This window comes from Chaetura pelagica, unplaced genomic scaffold (assembly GCF_000747805.2).
Source record: "Chaetura pelagica isolate M959 unplaced genomic scaffold, ChaPel_1.0 scaffold328, whole genome shotgun sequence".
In the NCBI taxonomy this organism is placed as follows: Eukaryota; Metazoa; Chordata; class Aves; order Apodiformes; family Apodidae; genus Chaetura; species Chaetura pelagica.
This window is the reverse complement of record NW_009954216.1, coordinates 636,040-656,253: the sequence shown is the minus strand read 5'-3', so window position 1 is coordinate 656,253 and position 20,214 is coordinate 636,040. Positions and strand designations below refer to the sequence as shown.

The 20,214-nt window shown below is 43.3% G+C and overlaps 1 protein-coding gene across 1 annotated transcript in view; it reads right to left on the bottom strand.

Moving 5' to 3' along the window:
- Positions 1–20,214, bottom strand: part of CNTN4 (contactin 4) — a 107,229-nt gene that overhangs the window by 33,213 nt on the left and 53,802 nt on the right. Inside the window, 2 exon segments of the mRNA XM_010003347.1 lie at positions 2,204–2,331; positions 18,385–18,535. Of these exon segments, the coding sequence (XP_010001649.1) occupies positions 2,204–2,331; positions 18,385–18,535 (279 nt within the window).

Genomic DNA, 20,214 nt, shown 5'->3' with positions numbered 1-20,214 from the left:
CACATGTGTTGCTCCCATTAATGCTAATGGAATCGAGTGAAAACGCAGCACTGAGGGAGAAAAAAGCACTTGCTAATCCTTTATAACCTTACTGCAAAGAAAAGTGATTTGTAAACCACGTGAACCCAAGGATCAGGTAGAAAAGCTGCTGCCTATTGTGCTGGGAGCAGGGGCTGCTCCTTGTGCTCTGTGAGGAAGAAAAGATCAGCCATCAATTCCAGAAGTGTGACTCCTCAGTAGCAGACACAAAACGTTATTTTTAACTACTGGCTTTTTCCCCGTGGTACAAGTGGTCCCTGCACTGCAGACCCTGATTTGACCCCCTCAGTGCCTTGCAGCACTCTGAAAAACAGGATGGCCTCAACTGTGCCAGTGACAAAACCCTAGTGCCTCCAGCCAGGAGCTGGTGCCACCTCCTGCTGCCCTGGGGAGCCCAGGGAAGGTCCCTGGGGCTGTGTTTTACCATTTTGCTCTCCAGTTTTGCTCTGGGGCACACAGCAGCTGACTGACCTTTTCAATAACAGACAAGGTCTTTTCTACGTTTGTTTCCCCTGAGCATTGCTTTCTTAGCTACTGGCTGTGGGTGCCTCCTTAGGACAACACAGATGAAGAAAAGGCAGAGTCAGCTCACACAGACCTCATGCTGATCTTCCCTTCTCTCTCCTTTTGCTTGCAGGGCAAATGCCACACAAGCTGTTCATGTCAGCTCTAAACCTGAGGAACACTTGCTGTTGATGTGCTCCAGCACTCCTTGACAATAAATACCTGCAGAAGGAAGGAAGACCCCCCACAGCCCTCCAGCCCCTTGCTGTGAGGGAAGCAGAAGGGCCATGAAGCACAACCCCAGGAACATCCCATCTAACTAAACTCCATCACCAGACAGCTAAGCCAGAGGCAAACCTTTTGCTCAGAGAAAACCTGCTGCTGTACCACAGTCACCTGCAATCTGTAGCTGTTTAAAAGGGGCTCATCAGCTTTCTCAGCACTTACCTGAGCCTGATACTACTTGCTCAAATGTGCTCTGTCATAAAAAACATGGATTAAAACTTGCATTGAAACATTTTAAAGTATTCCCTGTATACCATAAAAATAATCGACAGGGAGAGACTCCAGCTGAATCCTATCCATCAGTGTCAATATCTGGGGGAATTAATACTGACAGCATCAGGGCTCTCTGATTGATTTATTGCTTTGTAATCAATCTGGCCTGATTTGTTATCCAATGTAGGTTTTTCCCCAAACAAGGAGGAGAGAGATTATAAGTGTAATAATCTATCTGTTCATGACCTGTAATAATCCATCAGACATTGGACTCTCAAGCCAAAAATTAATGTAAGACATTTGTCAGTGTCTCTCATTGTTTATCAAATTATTACTTTCAGTACTTTTGTCAAACGTTGTAGCTTTTGAAAAAAGTATTTGACAGAAAAATCCTATCAAATTATTACTTTCAGTACTTTTGTCAAACATTGTAGCTTTTGCTTTTGAAAAAAAGTATTTGACAGAAAAATCCTGAACACACATGAATAAACACTTGGAATTCCTGAAATGCAGAAATTCAGCCCTGGAGAAGAAACAATGAAATTAAATCAGAGTTTGTGCATCTTCTAAAAAATCATGACATTGAATTGCAAGGCTGGAGCTCTTCCATCATTCTACAACAAGAAAAGATCAATTCAAGAGGTCTGAAGGTTCTTAAAAGACAACAGAAGTTTAGGAATAACCACAATAGATGACATTGGACACCACCTCATCTCAGCAAGCTGAGGGCAACACTTCTCACCAGGGCTTTATACATGTCCTGTGCAAAACTGAATTGCAGGGAACATCTGGCTGTGGAGACACCAAACACTTCTCAAGCACAATTACTGGCCATTGCTAGAAACAAGCCTTACAATTATATGGACCACAACCCTGGCTTTGGGTTACAACTTCCGGATAATTTGCAGAATAATTTTGAACTACGTGGGAAAACAAAATACATTAACTTGGTGTTCTGGTTTGACACTTGTGGTAATCACCATCAGTCAGTGCAACCAGACACCTTCTCACTGCCATTGTTGCCTCTGACCCACGAGGCTCAGCAGGCTGCTGAGATGCAAAAGATACTTTAATCCCCCATCTTGCATCTGCATCAAAGGGGAAAGGTGCAGCATGTGGGGCTGCTCTGGATGCTCTTATATGCAATAAAAACTGCAATTACCTTTCACAACCAAGCTGCCCGTGCTGCTGGCTGTCCCAAAGTGGTTTGTTGCCACACAGGTGTAACTTCCTGCATCAGACTTGGTGACATTCACAATCCGCAGGCTCCCATCCTCCAAAACAGTGATCCTGGAAAGACACCAGACACAAGAGTTATGTATTTTTTAAGTTAACATAAAACTCCTTGAGTCTGCATTAATTATTGATGGTTTGAACAACAGACAGTCTGCTGCCCGTTACAGAAGTTTAGGTGACAGAAATCTCTTAGGATACAATTCATAAATACTGAATGCATCATTTACATGAGTTTTCCGTGTCTTTACTTGAGGGCAACTTTAATTTACATACCAGCAGCTTGTGTAGGTTTTCTAGGTGCCTGTACTTTGATACTCAGCACTCACCATGACAACCCCTGCAACATGCAGCACACAGGCTGCATCCAAAAACCTCCACCCTTGCTGCTGAACAGTGTAAAAACTTCTGCTGAACAGATGCCATGAAGCAGGTGTTTCATTGCTGCTTTTTTTTTCAAGAAGGCTGATGGCTTTTCAGCAAGGCTACCAAGCTGCCAAGCATCCCCCTCTCTGCCTGTAACTCAGCCCATGAGGCTTATCTGCAGTTGCACTTGCAGGTGAAAAAACAAATAATAAAATCCTGTTTTGTTCCTATCCCCTCCTCACATCCACACTCCCCATCAACATAGAGGAACCTGCAGGGCCACATGGCTCTTGGATGGTGGGAGGCAGGTGGGGATGGCACATTAACTCCTGGGGTGAACCCCAGCCCTGCCTCTGGCACTTCAGCCTCTCCTTGTTCTCTCACCTACCTTTGTCTCCTGTAACTCCTTTTCTTCTGCTCATGAAAACAGAAAACCTGCTCCTGTCCAGTAAATCCCATTGAGACATGAATACCTTGTGCCCTGTGGAGGCATCATGCATGGAGCCTCCAGGAAAAGCCTTTCCCCCAGCCTAATATCACCTCTTTTAGCAAAATACTTGCTCAGCAGTATGTCTTGCAGCCATCTGCTTTCTCCCCTTCAGCTACTTTCAGACCTGAAAATCTTGCATTCATTCCTGCCTTCTGCTCAATTATTTCCCAATTCAACTAATTTGAATGAAAATGAAGAAGCCTTCCTGCATCCCCAACACCAAGCAAGCTCTGTGCAACTGGACTGAGGAATGATAAGGAAAACAAACCATAGCACACAACACTTGCACCACTGCAGAGGTGCTCAGCTGGCACCTCCCACCTCAGGAGGTTTTCAGAACCAGACCATACAAGGGGGCATGAGCCCTTTTTCTTGCAGCCATGCTCTTGATGGGCACCTGCAGGCTGCTCAGGGCTGCCTGGGCAGTGGCAGATCCAGGAGCTCTCAAGGAATTCTTCACTGCTATTATCAACTCCAGGTCTTTGGAAAGAATAGTGCCTTTCTGAAAGCCGAAGGTGCCCTTGGCACACATTAAAATTCCAATCAATCTAAGCAACTGAACCAATTCAGCAATATGCTCCAGCTCAAGAAGGGCCATCCTGCCCCAGCACAGCCCTGCCAGGCTCTGCACTCCCTCAATCCCCATTTTTTCCATCCCAAGAAATCCAGAAAAAGTGATCATTTAGACTATTTCTCTACAGTTGAGATTTTATTTCTATTTTGTTATTAGCCATACAGTTGAAACCTATTTACTGGATAATCTCTTCCATGGATCATTTGAATTGTAGCTGTTGATGGACTTAGCTTCAGTTTCAGTATCTAATGCCTCTTCTGTCTCTCCCTCATACTATTGGCTTTCTCCTAAGTCATCCTTATTCCCAATGTAAAATTAATTTGTAGTTGAGGTGGACTGGGTTGCTCTAGAGATGACCTTTGGATGAGGACAGTCAATCCACCAGCAGCTTTGGCCCATCTCAGGGATTTAGTGCTGACTTCCCTTTCAATGCTGATGGCTCTACAGTGTGAGCACATCTTTAATGCTGGTAACACACTGCAAAGAGTTCAGGCCAGACTTGCACCAAGTTCTCCAAACCCCTTCCCAGGACAGCCTTTGGGCATGTTTAATTCTCAGCTGGTAACTAATTAATTCCCTCCATACTCCTGTAAATGACCAGTGTTAAAACTAACCAATAACTGTGCAAGTTAACTCATTTTTAAAAAAAACAGAGCAGACCATTAAAACCTTACTGGGACTCATTGATCAGGAGGCCTTATGGTTATGTGGCTCTTTTTGCTGAAGGTGCTTTTCTCCACTAAATGTTTTGTCCTCTAATTTGAATCCAATGCATTAGAAGTTAACATGTAATTATTTTAGCACTTTGAAATTTGTTACAGTTAGCTGAGAGAGTAGGAAGGACGTTCAGTGATTTTTCTAATTCACCAAGGTTCTTTGCAGACATATCTGCACTAAACCAGAGGAGAGGCTCATTTCAGGCTGCTGAGAGTTCTCAAACTGCTAATTGGCTTGAGAGCAAACCTCCCTTCATCAATTTGGTTGAACTTCAAGACACAAAGTTGAAATTAAGCAAAGCATTGCTCAGTACACTTTGCTGTTCTGAAATACATCCCCCAAATGTTCTCTAGTAAGATCCCCAGGAAGAAATTAAAATAAGTCACATTTCCAATAAACACATCACCCTTCTGATACACACACTTCAGAACAAAGTGCTGGTTGCTGAGTATGCACCTCTTTAAACCACTACAAACTCAAAAAATAAGCTATTGACTTGCTGTCTGGGTTCCCTGACACTACTGACCACAACAGTGGTAACAACAACTAAAAATGTAAATTTCTTCTTGTACAGGTTAATGCAACTGCTCTGCTGGTAACTTGGCTCATGGTCACTTCTCATATCACAGAAAAATCAAAGAAGAAAAAATACCCATTTGGAAAAAGAAAAGATGACAGAAGATAGTTTAGCATCCTTATATAAAGAAAACTCATCTATTTCAAACATAGAATTTGCAAGAGAGAATCTGTTGGTCTGTGTTGTCAACTGGAGATTTCAGGTCCACAGAGAGCAGAAACACATCTGAAATTAGGAGATAAAAGGGTTGTTTGTTTCCTAAAACGAAGCTTTGGGTTCGACCCCAGGAAGAGCTGACCTTGTTGGTGTTTTGATCAAAACTCTTCTGGGGACAAAGGACCTTTAAAAATGCTGAAAACATTCCTCCCTAGCCTTCCTTGCCCCTATTTTTGCTGCTGCAGCAGCAAATGTAAAAAAGTTGCAAGCTGAACACTTTCCATTACCCTAAAGAAGCCCTTTCCAAAGCCGACAGCACAGAGTTCCTGTGGCAGCTTCTGGGTGATGCCGCCTGCCCAGGGACAGCGTGTGCCCTTTGCCAGGGAGGGAGGCAGCTTAAGGCACTTGGGGGGTCTGCTTTGGGGGATGTGAACCTTGGAAAACACACAAAGGAGAAAGACACACCTTCGTGGATGACAAACACCTAAGTGTGCTACAGCTGTACAGCACAGTGTTACTGAAATCCTACCCAGAAAGAACTACCTTGTCCTCATGGCCACACCAGCACAACCAGCTGCCTGGATCAGTGCCCCAGTACTAACTTGCCCAGTACCTCCAGCTGCTGCTGGAGATGAATGGAAGAGGTCAGGCAGACCTGGAGCAGTTATGAGGAAAAATAGCAGTGCATAATCATTTTGGTCTGATCTACCACAGCTTACTTTTCAGCTGATGATACATCTGCTGTATCTGCTAAGCTGCCCATCAGCAGGTTATCTTCCCTCCAAGCCTGAATCAAGCCCAACAGATCTGATTCATGTAGCTCAGCCCTGCTGGGCAGGATTCCCAGGAGCAGATAAGTATTTCTCAGTCAGTACCATATGCATTTAGAGATAGAATACATCCTGTTGAGATCAGTAAGAGTTTTATCATCGACTTTGTGAAAATGAGAGCAAGCCCTTATTTGGAATAATAACGACGTCTGAAAACTGCAAAACTCCCAGAGCACATCATAAACCTGAGTGTCAGTAATTACCTCCAGCTCAGCTCCAAGGAAATCTGACCTTTGGGTGTCTGACTGCATCACTTGCATCTGCCAAAACATGACCTGCTGCTCAGGTTTGTCTCCATGCTTTGACAGAATGTTTGCTTAAAAATCCCAGTATCTACTGCAACATCTTGCTTTGTTGTTTAATTAAAAGAAAATGTGTGGGTCCAGGAAGCAAATACATTCTCCCTGCAGAGCCAGGAGTTGTTCCACCTTCCCTGCACCTTGCAGTAGGCTGCTGAAAGCCTGTGCAGGGCTAAGTGGCAGGTCCATGCACCAACCTCTTTGTTGCAGATCATTTTCTAACTCCGAAAGCATCCACACCACCAGCACCAGATGTGCACCAGATACCACTGCAGGTATCCCTTCATATATTCTCTTCTCAGTCTGCCCTCCAGTTTTCTGTTCATCAGATGGAAACCTGTGGACTATGAAGGGCCTACAAACGCTGTGCATCTGGCAGGGTGCACGTGTGACAGCACCCAGTGTCCTCCCGAGGGCTGCAGCAGGCAGGGCACCCGGTGCTGGGCTGCAGGGCACAGCTCCAGAGCTCCTGCAGGGCAGGGGGCTCAGCATTATCAAGTGTCTCTATTTATTTATTTTTCCCCTCCTTGCAAATGTTCTTATTAGCACTGCTGCAATGCAATAAGGTATGTTGTTTCTTATCTGATTATTTGAGCAGTTTAATTTACAAAATACAAGTGTAACAACCCTTGGTTTCACTGCTGATTAAACACATGCACCTGGAATATTTCATGCTTAGCCAAGTGAATATTTTAATATTATTTTTTTTTTCTCCAGGAAACAATGCTTAGGTTTTCCAATCCTTTTTCTATTACAGGCAGAATAGATGTCTTAGAGCAAGCATTTAAATGAGTGTCAGTTGGAAGAAACACGCGCCGAGTGCAATTTGAGATAAAACTACCATTGATCCCTTCATGTATAGTCTTTGTGGCAGGGGCTGACGAGGCTATTGAAAAGGGACTGTGGTGCCAGAGTTCTCCTAAGAGATAATCCGTCTTCTGAGAGAGGATTTAAGTTAAATGTACCTGTGAAAAACAGTGTATTTCAGCTGACATGATGAATGGCCTATTGTCCATCCTCCAGAGCCTTGCTTGGGCTTGGGGGGGTTGGAAGCAGAGGAAGAAAGCAAAAGCACCAGACAGACCAGAGCACAATCTCAGCAGTGTGTTCGCTCAGCTTTTTTTCCTATAGTTGATAGGCAGGAATATCTAGAGCAATTTTTAGCCTAACAGCAACTTTGCTTCATGCCACAACTCTGCTGCAAATGTAAATGATTCCAGGCAATTGCATTATTTATCAAATTATTTCTATTGCATGACTATGTAGCAGTTTATTACCTTTTTAATAACGCTTCCCGTGCAATGAGGCAGAGACTGGGATTATTAAAATGATCTCATAAAAGCAGTCTTGGCCATTAGGCTATTTCAGAAGAACACAGTGCAGTCTAGCAGTACTCACAGGTTTGGCTGAGAGGGAGGATTTACTGCTCAGAGCACAGCCCTCCCCCAGATCAGGGACATGGCTCGCAAGTACCTGCTTGTCACTTGAAGAATGGTTGGTTCAGAGTGTGGTCCACAGCTAATAACTCCTGTGGCCCCAGGATGCTGACTCCATGTGTGACTACAACCTTTACATTGTGTAAATAAATAACAGTAAGGTGAGAGCTTTCTGCTTTGTAACATTAATCCCTATTAAAGCACACACTGAGGTCAAGGCCAACTTCTCCGTCTCCACTCAACACCCTTGACGGCCCCTGGTGAGGGGAGAGCCCTGACCCCAACCCCCACCCAGCAGCTTGTCACACCATTGAGACATACCACCCTACACCACTACCAGCCAAAACCACTGAGCATCCCCTTGGTAAGCAGTCAGGGCTTTTCAGCCTTGAGCATCACCCATGTCCTATGACTCCAGGTGCTTCTGAAAATGGGTAAGAAAGGGATGGTGTCCACACTGACACCAACACGGGACACAAGCACATCCTGAGGGCTGCAGTCAGTACAGAAACAGGAGAAAGGACAGGACAAGTTGGGTCTGTTAGGGTAAGTCTGAGTGAAACACACAACAATACTGTCTGTTAGATCAGCAGTACAGTGGTTTCCATTTGATCATCCACCTAAACTCACAACAGGGGTGGACTATCACACTGCATTCTTCCATGCAACTGCAACTTCTTGTCCAGGACCTGTTAGTTTTGATTTAGATAACCACCTACAGCTGCTTTCGTACTTATTTGTCTGTAACTACTTGTCTTTTCATGGTTCACAGAAAAGCCTGAGCTAATTTAGAGATTCAGTCAAAGCCCATTTAATTTAGTGCACGTCTTTCTCCTAGTGAAAGCAGGCATTAGATAAGGTCCTTATCCATGACAACTGGCAGGTCTCTTAACAATAAACTCCTTATAATTAATTTTCAGGTAAGAACTACATTTGCTCAAAATAAACTGAGGTAAAATTCTGTTGCACTGAGTTCAGTAGAATATTTCTCACAAGCTCGGCTGGAGATACATTTTAAATGGACCTAAAGAGCCTGAGAATGAGGTGTTTGAATGCTTGGGGTTGTGTGTGGCACAGATCTACAGGGCTGCTGGAATCTCTGTTGTGGGAATGCTTCTCCATCTGTAAAATATACATGTATTTTGTCCCAGGAAAAACACTGGCTGCAGAAGGCCCTGAGGAACATCCCCTTTGCACCATTTTTACTAGCACCTTTGGGTCACAAAAGACACCAGGAGGTTTAGTGCTAAATTACAGCAACTGTGAATTGGCCAGATGTCTATGGGGCACAGAATTAGGGCTCATCTGGCATCTTCTGTGTTCTGGGACTACAAGAGGAAAGCACAGAGCATTAAAACCAATCTTTTGGATGGCTGTGCTAGGTAATAGCTGCTCTTACCCTGCTGCATCAAAAACTACAGTGCTACTTTTTCTTTTTACTTAATTCTTGATATTGATCCCCCAGATCAATAACTACAAATACGTTCTTCCAGCAAGGTGAACTGTTGTGTGCAAACGTGTTTTCACTTTAGGATTTCATTTACAGGCTTGCTAAGTATGAAGAATAAAAGGTGAGGAGAGTGCACATTGCAATTCTTTCAGATTATCATTAAAAAAATGGCAAATATTACTCTAGAGAGACATAAAAAAATGGAACATATTTTGTTCGGATAAATATTTTTGAGAAAATAGTAGAGGCCCCTTTGGCAACATCAAACAACATAACTCCACTGAATTCAGTATCAGCTTAAACCAGTCACAGAACTGGCATCCCAAGTTCTCCCACAATTGTCTTTTTCAACAAATTGTTTATTTGCAATGACAGAGCAGTCCAAAGAAATAATACTGCACCCAGCCTAGATTAATATCTATAAACACAAAAGCTGTGTTTCATCATCACCCTTTACTTTTGTCCATAAATCTTTAAGACAAGTCTGGAAGTGACAAAACCTCATCCCAAAGGATTGGGGCGGAGGAAGGGAAAGAAGGGAGAATTTACAGCTATTAAATTTAGTGTAAATTGTCTAAAGATGCCCAGAGTCAGAATACAAATATAAAAATACCCCCAGGTTATCTAAGAACAGTTTGCTACAAAGTACTTTTCTTAAGGGATGCTGATAACGGGGAGAAACAAATGAAAACCAAACACAAACACTGCTAGGGACCCTGAAGGAAACAAGAAGGCTGCTGTGAATTTCAAATGACAGAAACCTTTTGCCTCCTGTCCCTTTCCACTCTTTTTTTTCACTACACATGAAATTAAAATAAGTACTGTAAGAAAAAACATGTCATGAAAATAAATATTTGAGGAAGCAGAGGAGTAAACCAAAGGGAAGCTCGATTTTACATGTTCCTTGGACATGAGGCAATGATGATTAGGGCTATATGGGAAGATTTTGCAAGTCTAGAAGGGTCCAATGGCACAAAGAGCCAATTTTTCCATTGATTTTTGTGGGAAATGAAGACCATTCCCCAAGGGAAACTGCCCTTTGCCACAGCTCTGCAACCCCACAGTGTATTTTTACAGACTAAGGTGGCTGTTTGCCATAAACCTGTGAAAGCCACAAGGGCATGGTGAAGGATGGGGATGCTCTGCACCAGCCACCCCAGGACTTCTCCTCTGGGTGGCTCTTGCTGGTGGCCATGGACGGGCAAAGAACACTTGCAAACTGTCCCATGAAAGGCTAAAACATCCCTTTATGCACAATTACCCACCAAGAGACACGCTGCTCCCCAAAGCCAGGCGAATCTTGTGTGAAGCAGCAGGTGCTCTGAAGTCACTGCTGTTTTCAGTCACCTGCTGTTGGGTGAAATATTTGCTGTGCTCATTCTTCCAGGGCAGTGACTTTAGGCAGAGGCACAGAGCTTAAGTGACTTCTCCCAGACTATGAAGGACAGTGGAAGTCTGAGGGATCACATTTGGAAGCGCAGCTTCCAGCCACTCTCGCCAACACCTCCTTCCCTGATGAGGACAACCCAGCACCCTCTACCTACAGCAGAGGCTTTGAAGGTTTGAAGAACATAAGCACTAAAGGGAACTCTGCTGAAGCTCATAAAAATTATTCTCTTATGAGAAAAAAAATAAAAATCTCTGGAAGATTTTCAGTGCATCAGCTGCTGACACAAACCATTTCTAGAAGCCTTCAAGAGGTTAGAGCAGAAGCAGTAAACACAGTCTCACCTTATTTGTTCCAGCTGATGCCACCCCAAACAGAAGCCCAAAGGCACAGTCTTTCAAAGATAACACATCTTTCCCTCTGGTTTCAACACAAAATGCCCACAGTACAAAGATAAATTACTCACTCCACTTGTAAATGCCATTAACATAGATTTACAAGATCCAAAGGCACATTTACATCACTTAAAAACAATGTTTAAGTAATCATAAAAAAAATCAGAGTTAGGTAGGTTGTCTAAAAAGTTCATTAGAAATCCTTTTTCCTCTGTAGACATATAATTATTTCCTTTGATTTTAAACATAAGGTTCTTAAAGTCTGGCCCTAACTATGAAATTATTACCTTCCTGCTCTTAGTCATGAAAATGTCCAAGAGAAGAAATGTTTGATAGCAATTTTTTTTCCTTCAAAATGCTACAGACTGACTAAAATCGTTGTGGCTGTTTTCTTCAGCTGGAGAAGTCTGAACCACACATCAATTTCAAATTGCATTTAGGAGACTAATTACAGGCATTTATTTTTGAAAGCCTGGGCTGCAGTGTGTGCTCACAATGGAGAGAAACCTGCCTGGAGCTGGGCAGCAGATCCTGCTGCCTCCGACACAACAGCACTGCAGGGAGGAACTTGCTCTTTCCTCGAGCATCTTTGCAGAGAGGGAGAAATAATTTCCAGCCATATGCATGATACCTAGAGATGAATGTAATAATCATAAAGATGAGTCACCTCAAGTAGGAAAAGCAGAAGCTGTTTAACAGCAGGCAGTGGGTGACAGTGCTTTCATTAAGGCTGAGCAAACATGGGACAAGTCTTTCCGTGCCCTGGAGGTCTGATGCCTCTGAGATGGGGCTTTCTGGATGCTTCATCCTCCCCTTTTGCCCACCTCTGTAAGCAGGATCCTACCTTTTAAATTTAATACACAAGTCCCAAGATAAAAGCCCATAGACTTCTCTAGATATCTTGGGTCACAACAGCACTATGAGTTCATTCAAACCTTGGCTGGGCTGTTCTCCCAAGCTCATTCTGGCAGCAGCAGTGGCAGCAGTGATGTCCTACACGTGTATCACCAAATACTACAATAGCACCACGCTGAAAAGAATCTGCTGGGAAAACAGGAACAGATTGCAGATGCTACAGGAGACTGTGTCAAGGTGTGAGAGAGAGTCTAATTTCAAGAACACCAGCTGAAACTTGGTGTGGGTTGGGATTCCATTCACTGACATGGTTGCTGTGCTCAACAACCACCTCTGGCTGGCTGCAGGAAAGAATTTTCTAGCTCTACAGGAGCACATAAACAAATGTGCAAATTTTAGGGATCAGCCTAATTGCACATACAAAAGAAAGCAACGTGGAATCTGGATTCCAAGTAAATCTCTAACCTTTCTCAGGGAAACTTTTGCTAGAAACATTTGCTGAAGATCAGAGGGAAAAGGCAATGCAAGGATGAACTGGAGTCACCAACTTACTGTCAATACTGAAGGAAGGTTCAGTCAGCAGAAAGCTGCTGAAGCAAAACAGATGGACAGCAAAGCTTTGTGGAGAGACCCTTTACAGGGTTATCCATACAAGCATCCAATAGATCTCTCCAACTACAAACACAAGAGGATTTATTATCTTTGCCAGACAGACACAAAGAAAACAGGACCATGTAACTATCCTTAAGAAGCAAGGAAAAGTTAGTGACCTGCTCCTAAAGAGAACTATGGCAAACCTCACAGGTTTCCACCAATAGATTTCAGAACACACTAATCAGTGTGTTTTAACATGAGCCCCCACTGAACTACAAGTGTTTAGTGTTGAGCTGACAGACCCACAGCCACATGAAATTGAACTGTGATCTTCCAGAACACAGAGCTGAAACCAGCTTCTGCTGCAAAACAAAGTCCACAACCACTGTCCCGTTGAACCTAGGATGATGGCTTTCCAGCATCTCTGACCACTGAATCAAACGGTTTCCTGGTTCATTTTAATTCTCTTTTTGCAGAAAATTGGTTAAAGTAAGTTGACATGCCAGTTATTTCAGATGTTCCAATGAAGTAGAGCCATCTTCTGCCATTGTCTTTGAAAACTAAGACAAATGTGGCATTGTGGATTCAAACTTCAAAAAGCTATTTGCAGGGTGTCATTTTTCATTTTGCCCAGGCAGGATGTAATGAAAACCCGACAAGTTATTGATGGTTTGGTTACCTGTCTGCCTTAAAGAAATTGCACAGGTGCTTTATTAAAAAAAGCCAGTGAACGCAATTAATGCAAAACAATGATAGGAGACATCCTTTGAGGTTTGATTTTCTGCTGAAGTGTCACAGACTGTGTCCCCAAAAGCCACTGCTGGCAATTCATCTCTCAAATAATCAGTATAAAAATATCACCACGGTTTGTATGCTGGCACCAGACTGGGAAAGATGAGCTGTCTGTCCTAGTGCCATTTTCTTTCTGGCTGTTTAAAGTAATTAACCACTAATTAGGAAGTTTGAGGCAACAAATAAAAAACTGGAATTTATACAACTTGAGTTTTAAACTCAAGGCATACTGAAAGAACAAGAGAAAAGCCTTTCTTTACTGATTTCACAAGTTTTCCTTCTCAAAATGACAGGATCAAAGTGAATAAGTTAAAATTCCTCTTACAAAAATATTACCTAACTGAAGGGTCTGTAAATCAGCAATCCTTGTGAGGAGGTCCTAGGATGGTGGACAGGAACCATGAGATACCTGGAAAAAGGAGAGAGCAGCTCTCTTTCCACTATCTGACAGGGCTGGTGTTAGCCAGCCACTCTTTACACTTCAAAATGCTTTTGTGACTGCAGTCGATGGGTAAATGCCATTATATGCTGTTTTTCTGTGCTTTTATTGGTTTGCAGTTAAAAAACACCCTTAAAAATGTCCCTGCTTTAAGCAGCATGGCTCTGTGTGTGCAAACATATGCTCATATATCACAAAGCTTGTCAAGACTGCAAGATAATGGGACCAACTGGGAAATTTTCCATGAAGACAGTGAGCGTGCCTGGAGTATCTAGGTCAGATCATGCTCTAACAAAGTGCACTAGAAGGGTCCCTTTATATAGAAACTTGTTTAATTAAGATAACAGATGTTGCTATTATATGAGTCATAGTGAGAGGCTGTTTAATTGGACACTTTCATATTCTTTGCTACCAGCACAGAACATCATTTGTTTTTTTATGAATTTCTTTCCTTACAATTAAACTGCGTAAACAATGTGTACACTGTATGTTCATGGGGAGAAAAAAACCAGAGCTCTGAAGATGTAAGGGCTTTACATGAACAGGAATGGGAGAACAATTTGTTTTGGGGTTTAAAAGTAAAATAATTTTTCTGTCCTGGACTAGGTACACATCTGGTGGCAGGATGCATGTGACATCCAATAGCTTCAGGAGAACATTAGGCCACATGAAGGCCACTATGTACATATTTTAAAGACTCATTAATTCAAGGGAATATACCCTTTTGACTGCAGTCTGTGAAGCACGGTGACAAAAAGCCCCTGTTTGTAGATGCAGATCACAGGACCAGTCTCAGCTGCAACATTAAAGCCCAGTGCTCCCACAGCCCAGCCCTCAGGGGCTGCCCACCTACAGGACAGCACCCACAGCTTGGGTGGGCTGCAGTGCTGGTTTCTCGTGGGCTCCAGGAAACCACGTGGAAATTAAGGGAGATTAACTGGTTTAAAATTAACTGTCTTACATTAACTGCTGAATGAACTGGTTTAAATTATTTTAGAAATGCTTGCTGATCTATAGTTCAAAGAGAATTACAGTTCCATTGCTGGTCGTTCCTCCAACAGTTCGGAGTGTGGGAGCAGCTGTGGCAGAGGCTTATTTTCATTTCAGCTGGCAGTGCTCTGTGTAGCTCCAGGATTTGTCTCTCATCACCCACAGCCTGATTTTCCCCTCTGCACCCATGAAATCTGAATGAATGAGCCACCAACTAGCATGACTTTGGATTTCCAGCAGGGGCAGGATGACCCACTGGCACTACCCACCGAGCGCAGGTGTCCCTGGGAGCTGCACCATCATGAGGAAGAAATGGAAAGGTTTCTGTGATCAGATCACCTGAAAAGAGAGGTCTTAAAGCACTAGTCTCAGGAAGAAATGCATCTAACCTGGTGTCATTAGATGGAATTGAATTATCATGAGAGGATTAACAAAATCCCGCCAGAAGAATCTGCCTGCCATGGCTTTCCCTCCTGCTCCTGCCCAGGAATAATAAATCCAGGGTAATGCCAGGAAATAATTGTCACAGGTGGGAAACACTGTGGCCTGGGGGATGCCAGGACTTAAAAGGAAAGACTCTTCCTTACAGACCTGCTTTCTTTCACTTCAGTGTTATACAGGGGCCATCAATTAATGGAAGTTTTTCCAGACTTGTGGGTAACAATGGATTTCTGGTTTATATTGGTAAATCTCACATAAAATTACCCTCTATCTCCGTAACTCCCACTGCTACCTAGGGATGATTGATTTGGTTTCTGAGACAGCTGTGGAACAAGGTAAAGGCATAGTTTGAATCATCTGTCTTTCACATGGTGTAATAGTTGCAGAAGATCATGTCTCTGAATATAATGCCTGTATGAGGACTATATCCCATGTATACTCCCATCTAAAAGGTATTCCCTGTTCCTGGTGCAGGCAGGTGTATTTTAGTCATGTCTCCTGTCCCAGTGGTGTGCAAGGTGGCAGATACTGTGGCAGGCAGCAGACTCACCTGCTCTTACTCTACCAGTGGCCTCAGGATGCTGGTTTGTACTAAGTGCAATGGCCATTTTGCACTGAAATGTGAAGGGAAGCTCAGGGATAGAAAATTATCTTGTATCTTCACCCATATAGAAACAGTCTTAGTTTCCGAGCAGCATTTGCAACACATCTCTATGCTATAGCTGTTTCTATATAAAATTTACCTTCTGGAATCAGGCTACTAATATTATTTTGGCTCAGTTAGGCCTCCAAGGCAGGATTTCCATTATTATGGAGATGAACTGCCTCTAATGACTGCAATAATGTAATTGCACCCCAGGGCAGAATGTCTAATACCACAATTGTGCAGTTCTCAACCACCAGGAAGAGATACCTTCAGGGCAGGTTATTCATTAGGGGTGCAGCACACACCACCTCAGCCTCCAGAGAAGAATAGGAAACCTGAAACAATAAAGCTCCTTTTTCCATGGTAGACTCTGCCCTCTGGGCAAACATTGAACAACACACTTAGTTTTGCCTTCTGGACAGCAGCAGCCTCCAGAGCAAGAGTCCCAGCTGCAAAATCTTATGCACACAACATCTGTCTCCAGCAAGGAGTCCCTACCATTACACTCCATCTGAAAAGTCATAAGGCCCCCAGAAGAATTGCTGAGGAGATTGTGAGGGGAGCTGTCAGGCTGCACACCAACATTCAAAGCAAGGACTGACACAATAACGTTGCTGTTACCTCCACCTGGAATTGGAAGGATCATCTATATTGATTAACCTTCACATCATCCAGTTGAGTTTGGAGCAGTATCCAGATGTTGAGGTGCCTCTCTGGAACTCAGAGAGGACTCTTTAACATAAGTTTAACCAGAGATTTCATTTCAGCTTCCTCTCCCACGCCTGTCTCGAAGTTCTGTTTTCTGCCCTAGATGAAGAGATTCAGCAACAGCTTTTTCTGGCAACTTCCTATATTTCAATAGATATTTTCAATAGCCAAGAAAGTTCTTGCTGGAAGCCCAGACATAAGCGTGGGTGTAGGGAGGCAGTAGGACTGGACTCCAGTCAATGCTGTTGTTGTGTGGGATGGCAGAGAGGACATAATGTTCAGCAGTAGATTAAACCAGAAATACATAAAGCAGAGGACCAGACATTTGGCCTCTCCTAGCCCTGTGTCAGACAGACAGCATTGAAGAACAATGCCACGACCACCTAAGACCAGATAACTTCCTAACTGTGCATTTCACACACTCTCCAGGTACATACTGGAAGGATGGTGTGGTTAATAATGGCAGTGGAGAGGATTCAACACCCTCATCCCCAGAGGAGACACAACCAACAGTGTGTAAGAACTAAGTAGGTCCAAGTGCCAAGTGAACAGAGCAGTGTTCATTAAGACATTTTGCCAGACAGGCCCCACTGGACAGTCTGGCTGGTGGGAAAAAAAACAACCCTGGGCTGAAGTAGCAGAAAATTTCACACCTGCTTGGGCAAATTTCACCTCTGGTTTGCTTTCCAGGGCTTGGTGCCTGGGTGGGAGGTCCCAGGTTCTGGCACAGCATGCTAGCAGAGGCAGGAGCAGGGCAGCCAGCCTGCTGCTGCCACCAGCACCAACACCCTGCCCTTTGCTCCTGAGCTCAACACTGAGCTGCTCAGTGAGCCCAGGAAAGTTGTGGCTGCCCCATCCCTGGCAGTGTTCAAAGGGTAGGTTGGAAGGGACAACCTGGTCTAGTGGGAGGTGGCCCTGCCCAGAGCAAGGGTGGTTGTAACTAGAAGACATAATAGTGTCTCCTTTTCCCAGCTGCCTTTTTTTTCACAAAGCTTTGAAGAAACCTGCTGGTTTTGAGGTGTATCTCTTCCTCTCTTAGCCTTGGTGGAAACCAGCTGAATCACCTACAGCCAGTTCAAAAGTTATTGGGAAGTTAACACACAAGCAAACCCGAGCTGCTACCAGCACATGAGCCTCATTCCCTTGGGAAATCAGGATCCAGGGGTTTCTGCTATATTACAGCTTCCAACTTTTAGGTAAGTTTGCAGATGAGAGAGTAGTGCTAAAAAAGGAATAAATCACACTTTACTGTCAGCATTGCACAGCAGTGACCAAGGAAGAAACACAGAAGCACAGCCACTCACATTTCCTTCCCTTCTGAGGCTCTTACCCAAATAAACCAGTGTTTTCTCTCACCAAAGTAGAATGAGGCTCTTTGGTTCCCATTCTCAGGCACCAGTGGAACAGGTAACACAACTGCACCTCTGCACAGTCAACAGCAAATCACTACAAAACCATGCATGGAAATTTGAAAGGGAAGCTCCTACTATTATTTTGAATTTAAAAAAAAAATAATAAGAAAAAAATATTTGTCCAGTCTGAAAAAGCCATCTCCAAGTCAGGTGCTAGGACTGCCAAACTAATTACTGACCCCAAATCATTCCTATCTGTGGGACACTGAGTAATGTGCCCGAGCAGTGTCATTTCCAGTGGAGGGTTTTATCTCCTAGGAATTTTTTTTTTGGAAAACAATGGCTATTTAGAGCAATGCAGAAGCAAAATATTTGCTTTTTAGAATGTATCTTTATCAGCTTCTTGGCAGGGATGCTTTAATAGTACACAGAGACTGAGATGAACACAATGACAATAGAAAACTCACCCCTAGCTCCTTGAGATTGAACACTAGCTGTTTTCACATGTATTTGCAAGTCAATTTTGGAAGCTATTAATGACAAATTTAGCTTTCGTTGCTGGAAGCCCCTGGGTTGCAGCAAGCTAATGAAAGAAATGGTTACTTTAAGACATTACCTCTCATTTTCTCTCAGGATATCTTTTCCTTTCTTCCAAGAATAAGTAGGTCTCGGGGAAGCTTTCGGCTTACACTCAATGATTACTTCACCACCCACTTTAACAAGAGTTAACTTCTTCAGGAGTGTTTTGGAAAAGTCTGGACCAATGGCTGAAAGGAAAAAAAAAAGAGACCAGATCAGAATTCCCTCTGGAAAAACCAAAATCAGGCTCTTTTGAACATTACAATATTCCCAAGCTGCTTCTCACCTGCAATTCCTAAATGATCTGACTTTATGAACTATATGCACATCTGAGGGGCAGACAGACACCATTTTTTATGTTTCATATTCACAATTGTTTCATAAACAGGGTATTTTATTTTCATGCTGTATGGGTGAGAGATCTTGACGTGGCTGGGTCATGAACCAAGCAAAACAAAGCAAGACTTAAGTAGACACCAGGGTACTAGGTACTCACAAATCATCCTCACTAGTCCCTCCAGGGGACACTCTTCTGTTTGTGAAAAACAGTCAGTTCCTCATGGAAGCAAAGACAGTCTGCAGCCCGGCTGTAAGGCTGGCTGGGGAGAGAGGAGATGGTCTGGCTTGATTCCTGCCTCAAAGGATTTGTAATGATTTATTTGATGGGAGCCACTGACAGGCAGAGCTCTGAGGCAGCTGCCTCTGGAACTGAGCTCCCCAAAGACAAGCAGAAGGTTTTATTTACATCAAAGTAGGACAATTAATTTTTTTCTAAACAGAAAGCTCTGAGCAAACAGGTGAGGCAGCTTAAGGCTTTCAGGAAGATGTCTTGCCTTGCTGGTATGTCTGCTGAAAGGAACTTGCCTTCTGACAGACCAGTGGCAGCAAACTCTGCCCAGTCCCTTCTCTGTTCCCTTTGCTAGCTGTGTGCCTACACCCTGCACCTCCTGCACCACCCCCATATCCCCCAAGCTCGCAGCACCTCCCTCAACTTTACTTTCCTCCTGCATCCTGGGAGGTGAGAGCTTAGATCATCATGCACTGCATCTGCCTGATGTTCCATGAAATGATCTAAAGCTCAGCTGAAGCAGCTGGGAAACAAAACCTGCTGTGTGATACAGAGAGCAAATTCATTTTTCTTAGGGCATCTTGTCTGCCTCAATTCTTTTGGATATGGTTCCTGTTGCAAAAGGCTTGAATAAAACATAATCCTACACTGAGAATGGGATGGGCTTTATGATTGAATAGATCTTGTCTCCCACTTTCATGAATCAGAGTTCACTAATCTCCCAGCTGTCTTGTCTTCTATGTCTAATCACAGTCGCCTGACTTCATCTTAGCATAGAGGAAAACAGGTATGTTAATAAAGACTATAAAAGAGCCACCTAAAAGCCAAGCCCAGCTCTGCTAAACATTTCAAAATTACAGGAGGCATCCTGAGGACAACTTCCCACCAATGCATTCAGAACCAGATGGATTATTATTTATACATATTATCATAATTAATACATGATGCCTTCTGGAAATAATTTCTCAGATGACTGTCCAAAATTTAGGAGGAAAATAGAATTTTTAAAATAAACCTGTTATTTCCATCTCTGTAGTGAACAGTTTAAACTGGATTTTTTTAATAAGTAATTCACTATTTCCTTTTTGATCCTGCCTGAGGTAGAGGAGTTGCACAAAATGGGGTTTACTCTGTGATGTTTAAAATGTGGGCATCTGACATTTAGGAGCTCTGGGCTCAGCTCTCAGCACTGCCACAGCCTCCCTCTGCCACATGAGGGGTAATGCACTTCATGTCTTCACACCTTGTTTGGAAGATGAGGATGTTAATAGCTTTTTTTTTTTTTTTCCCTCTAAGCCC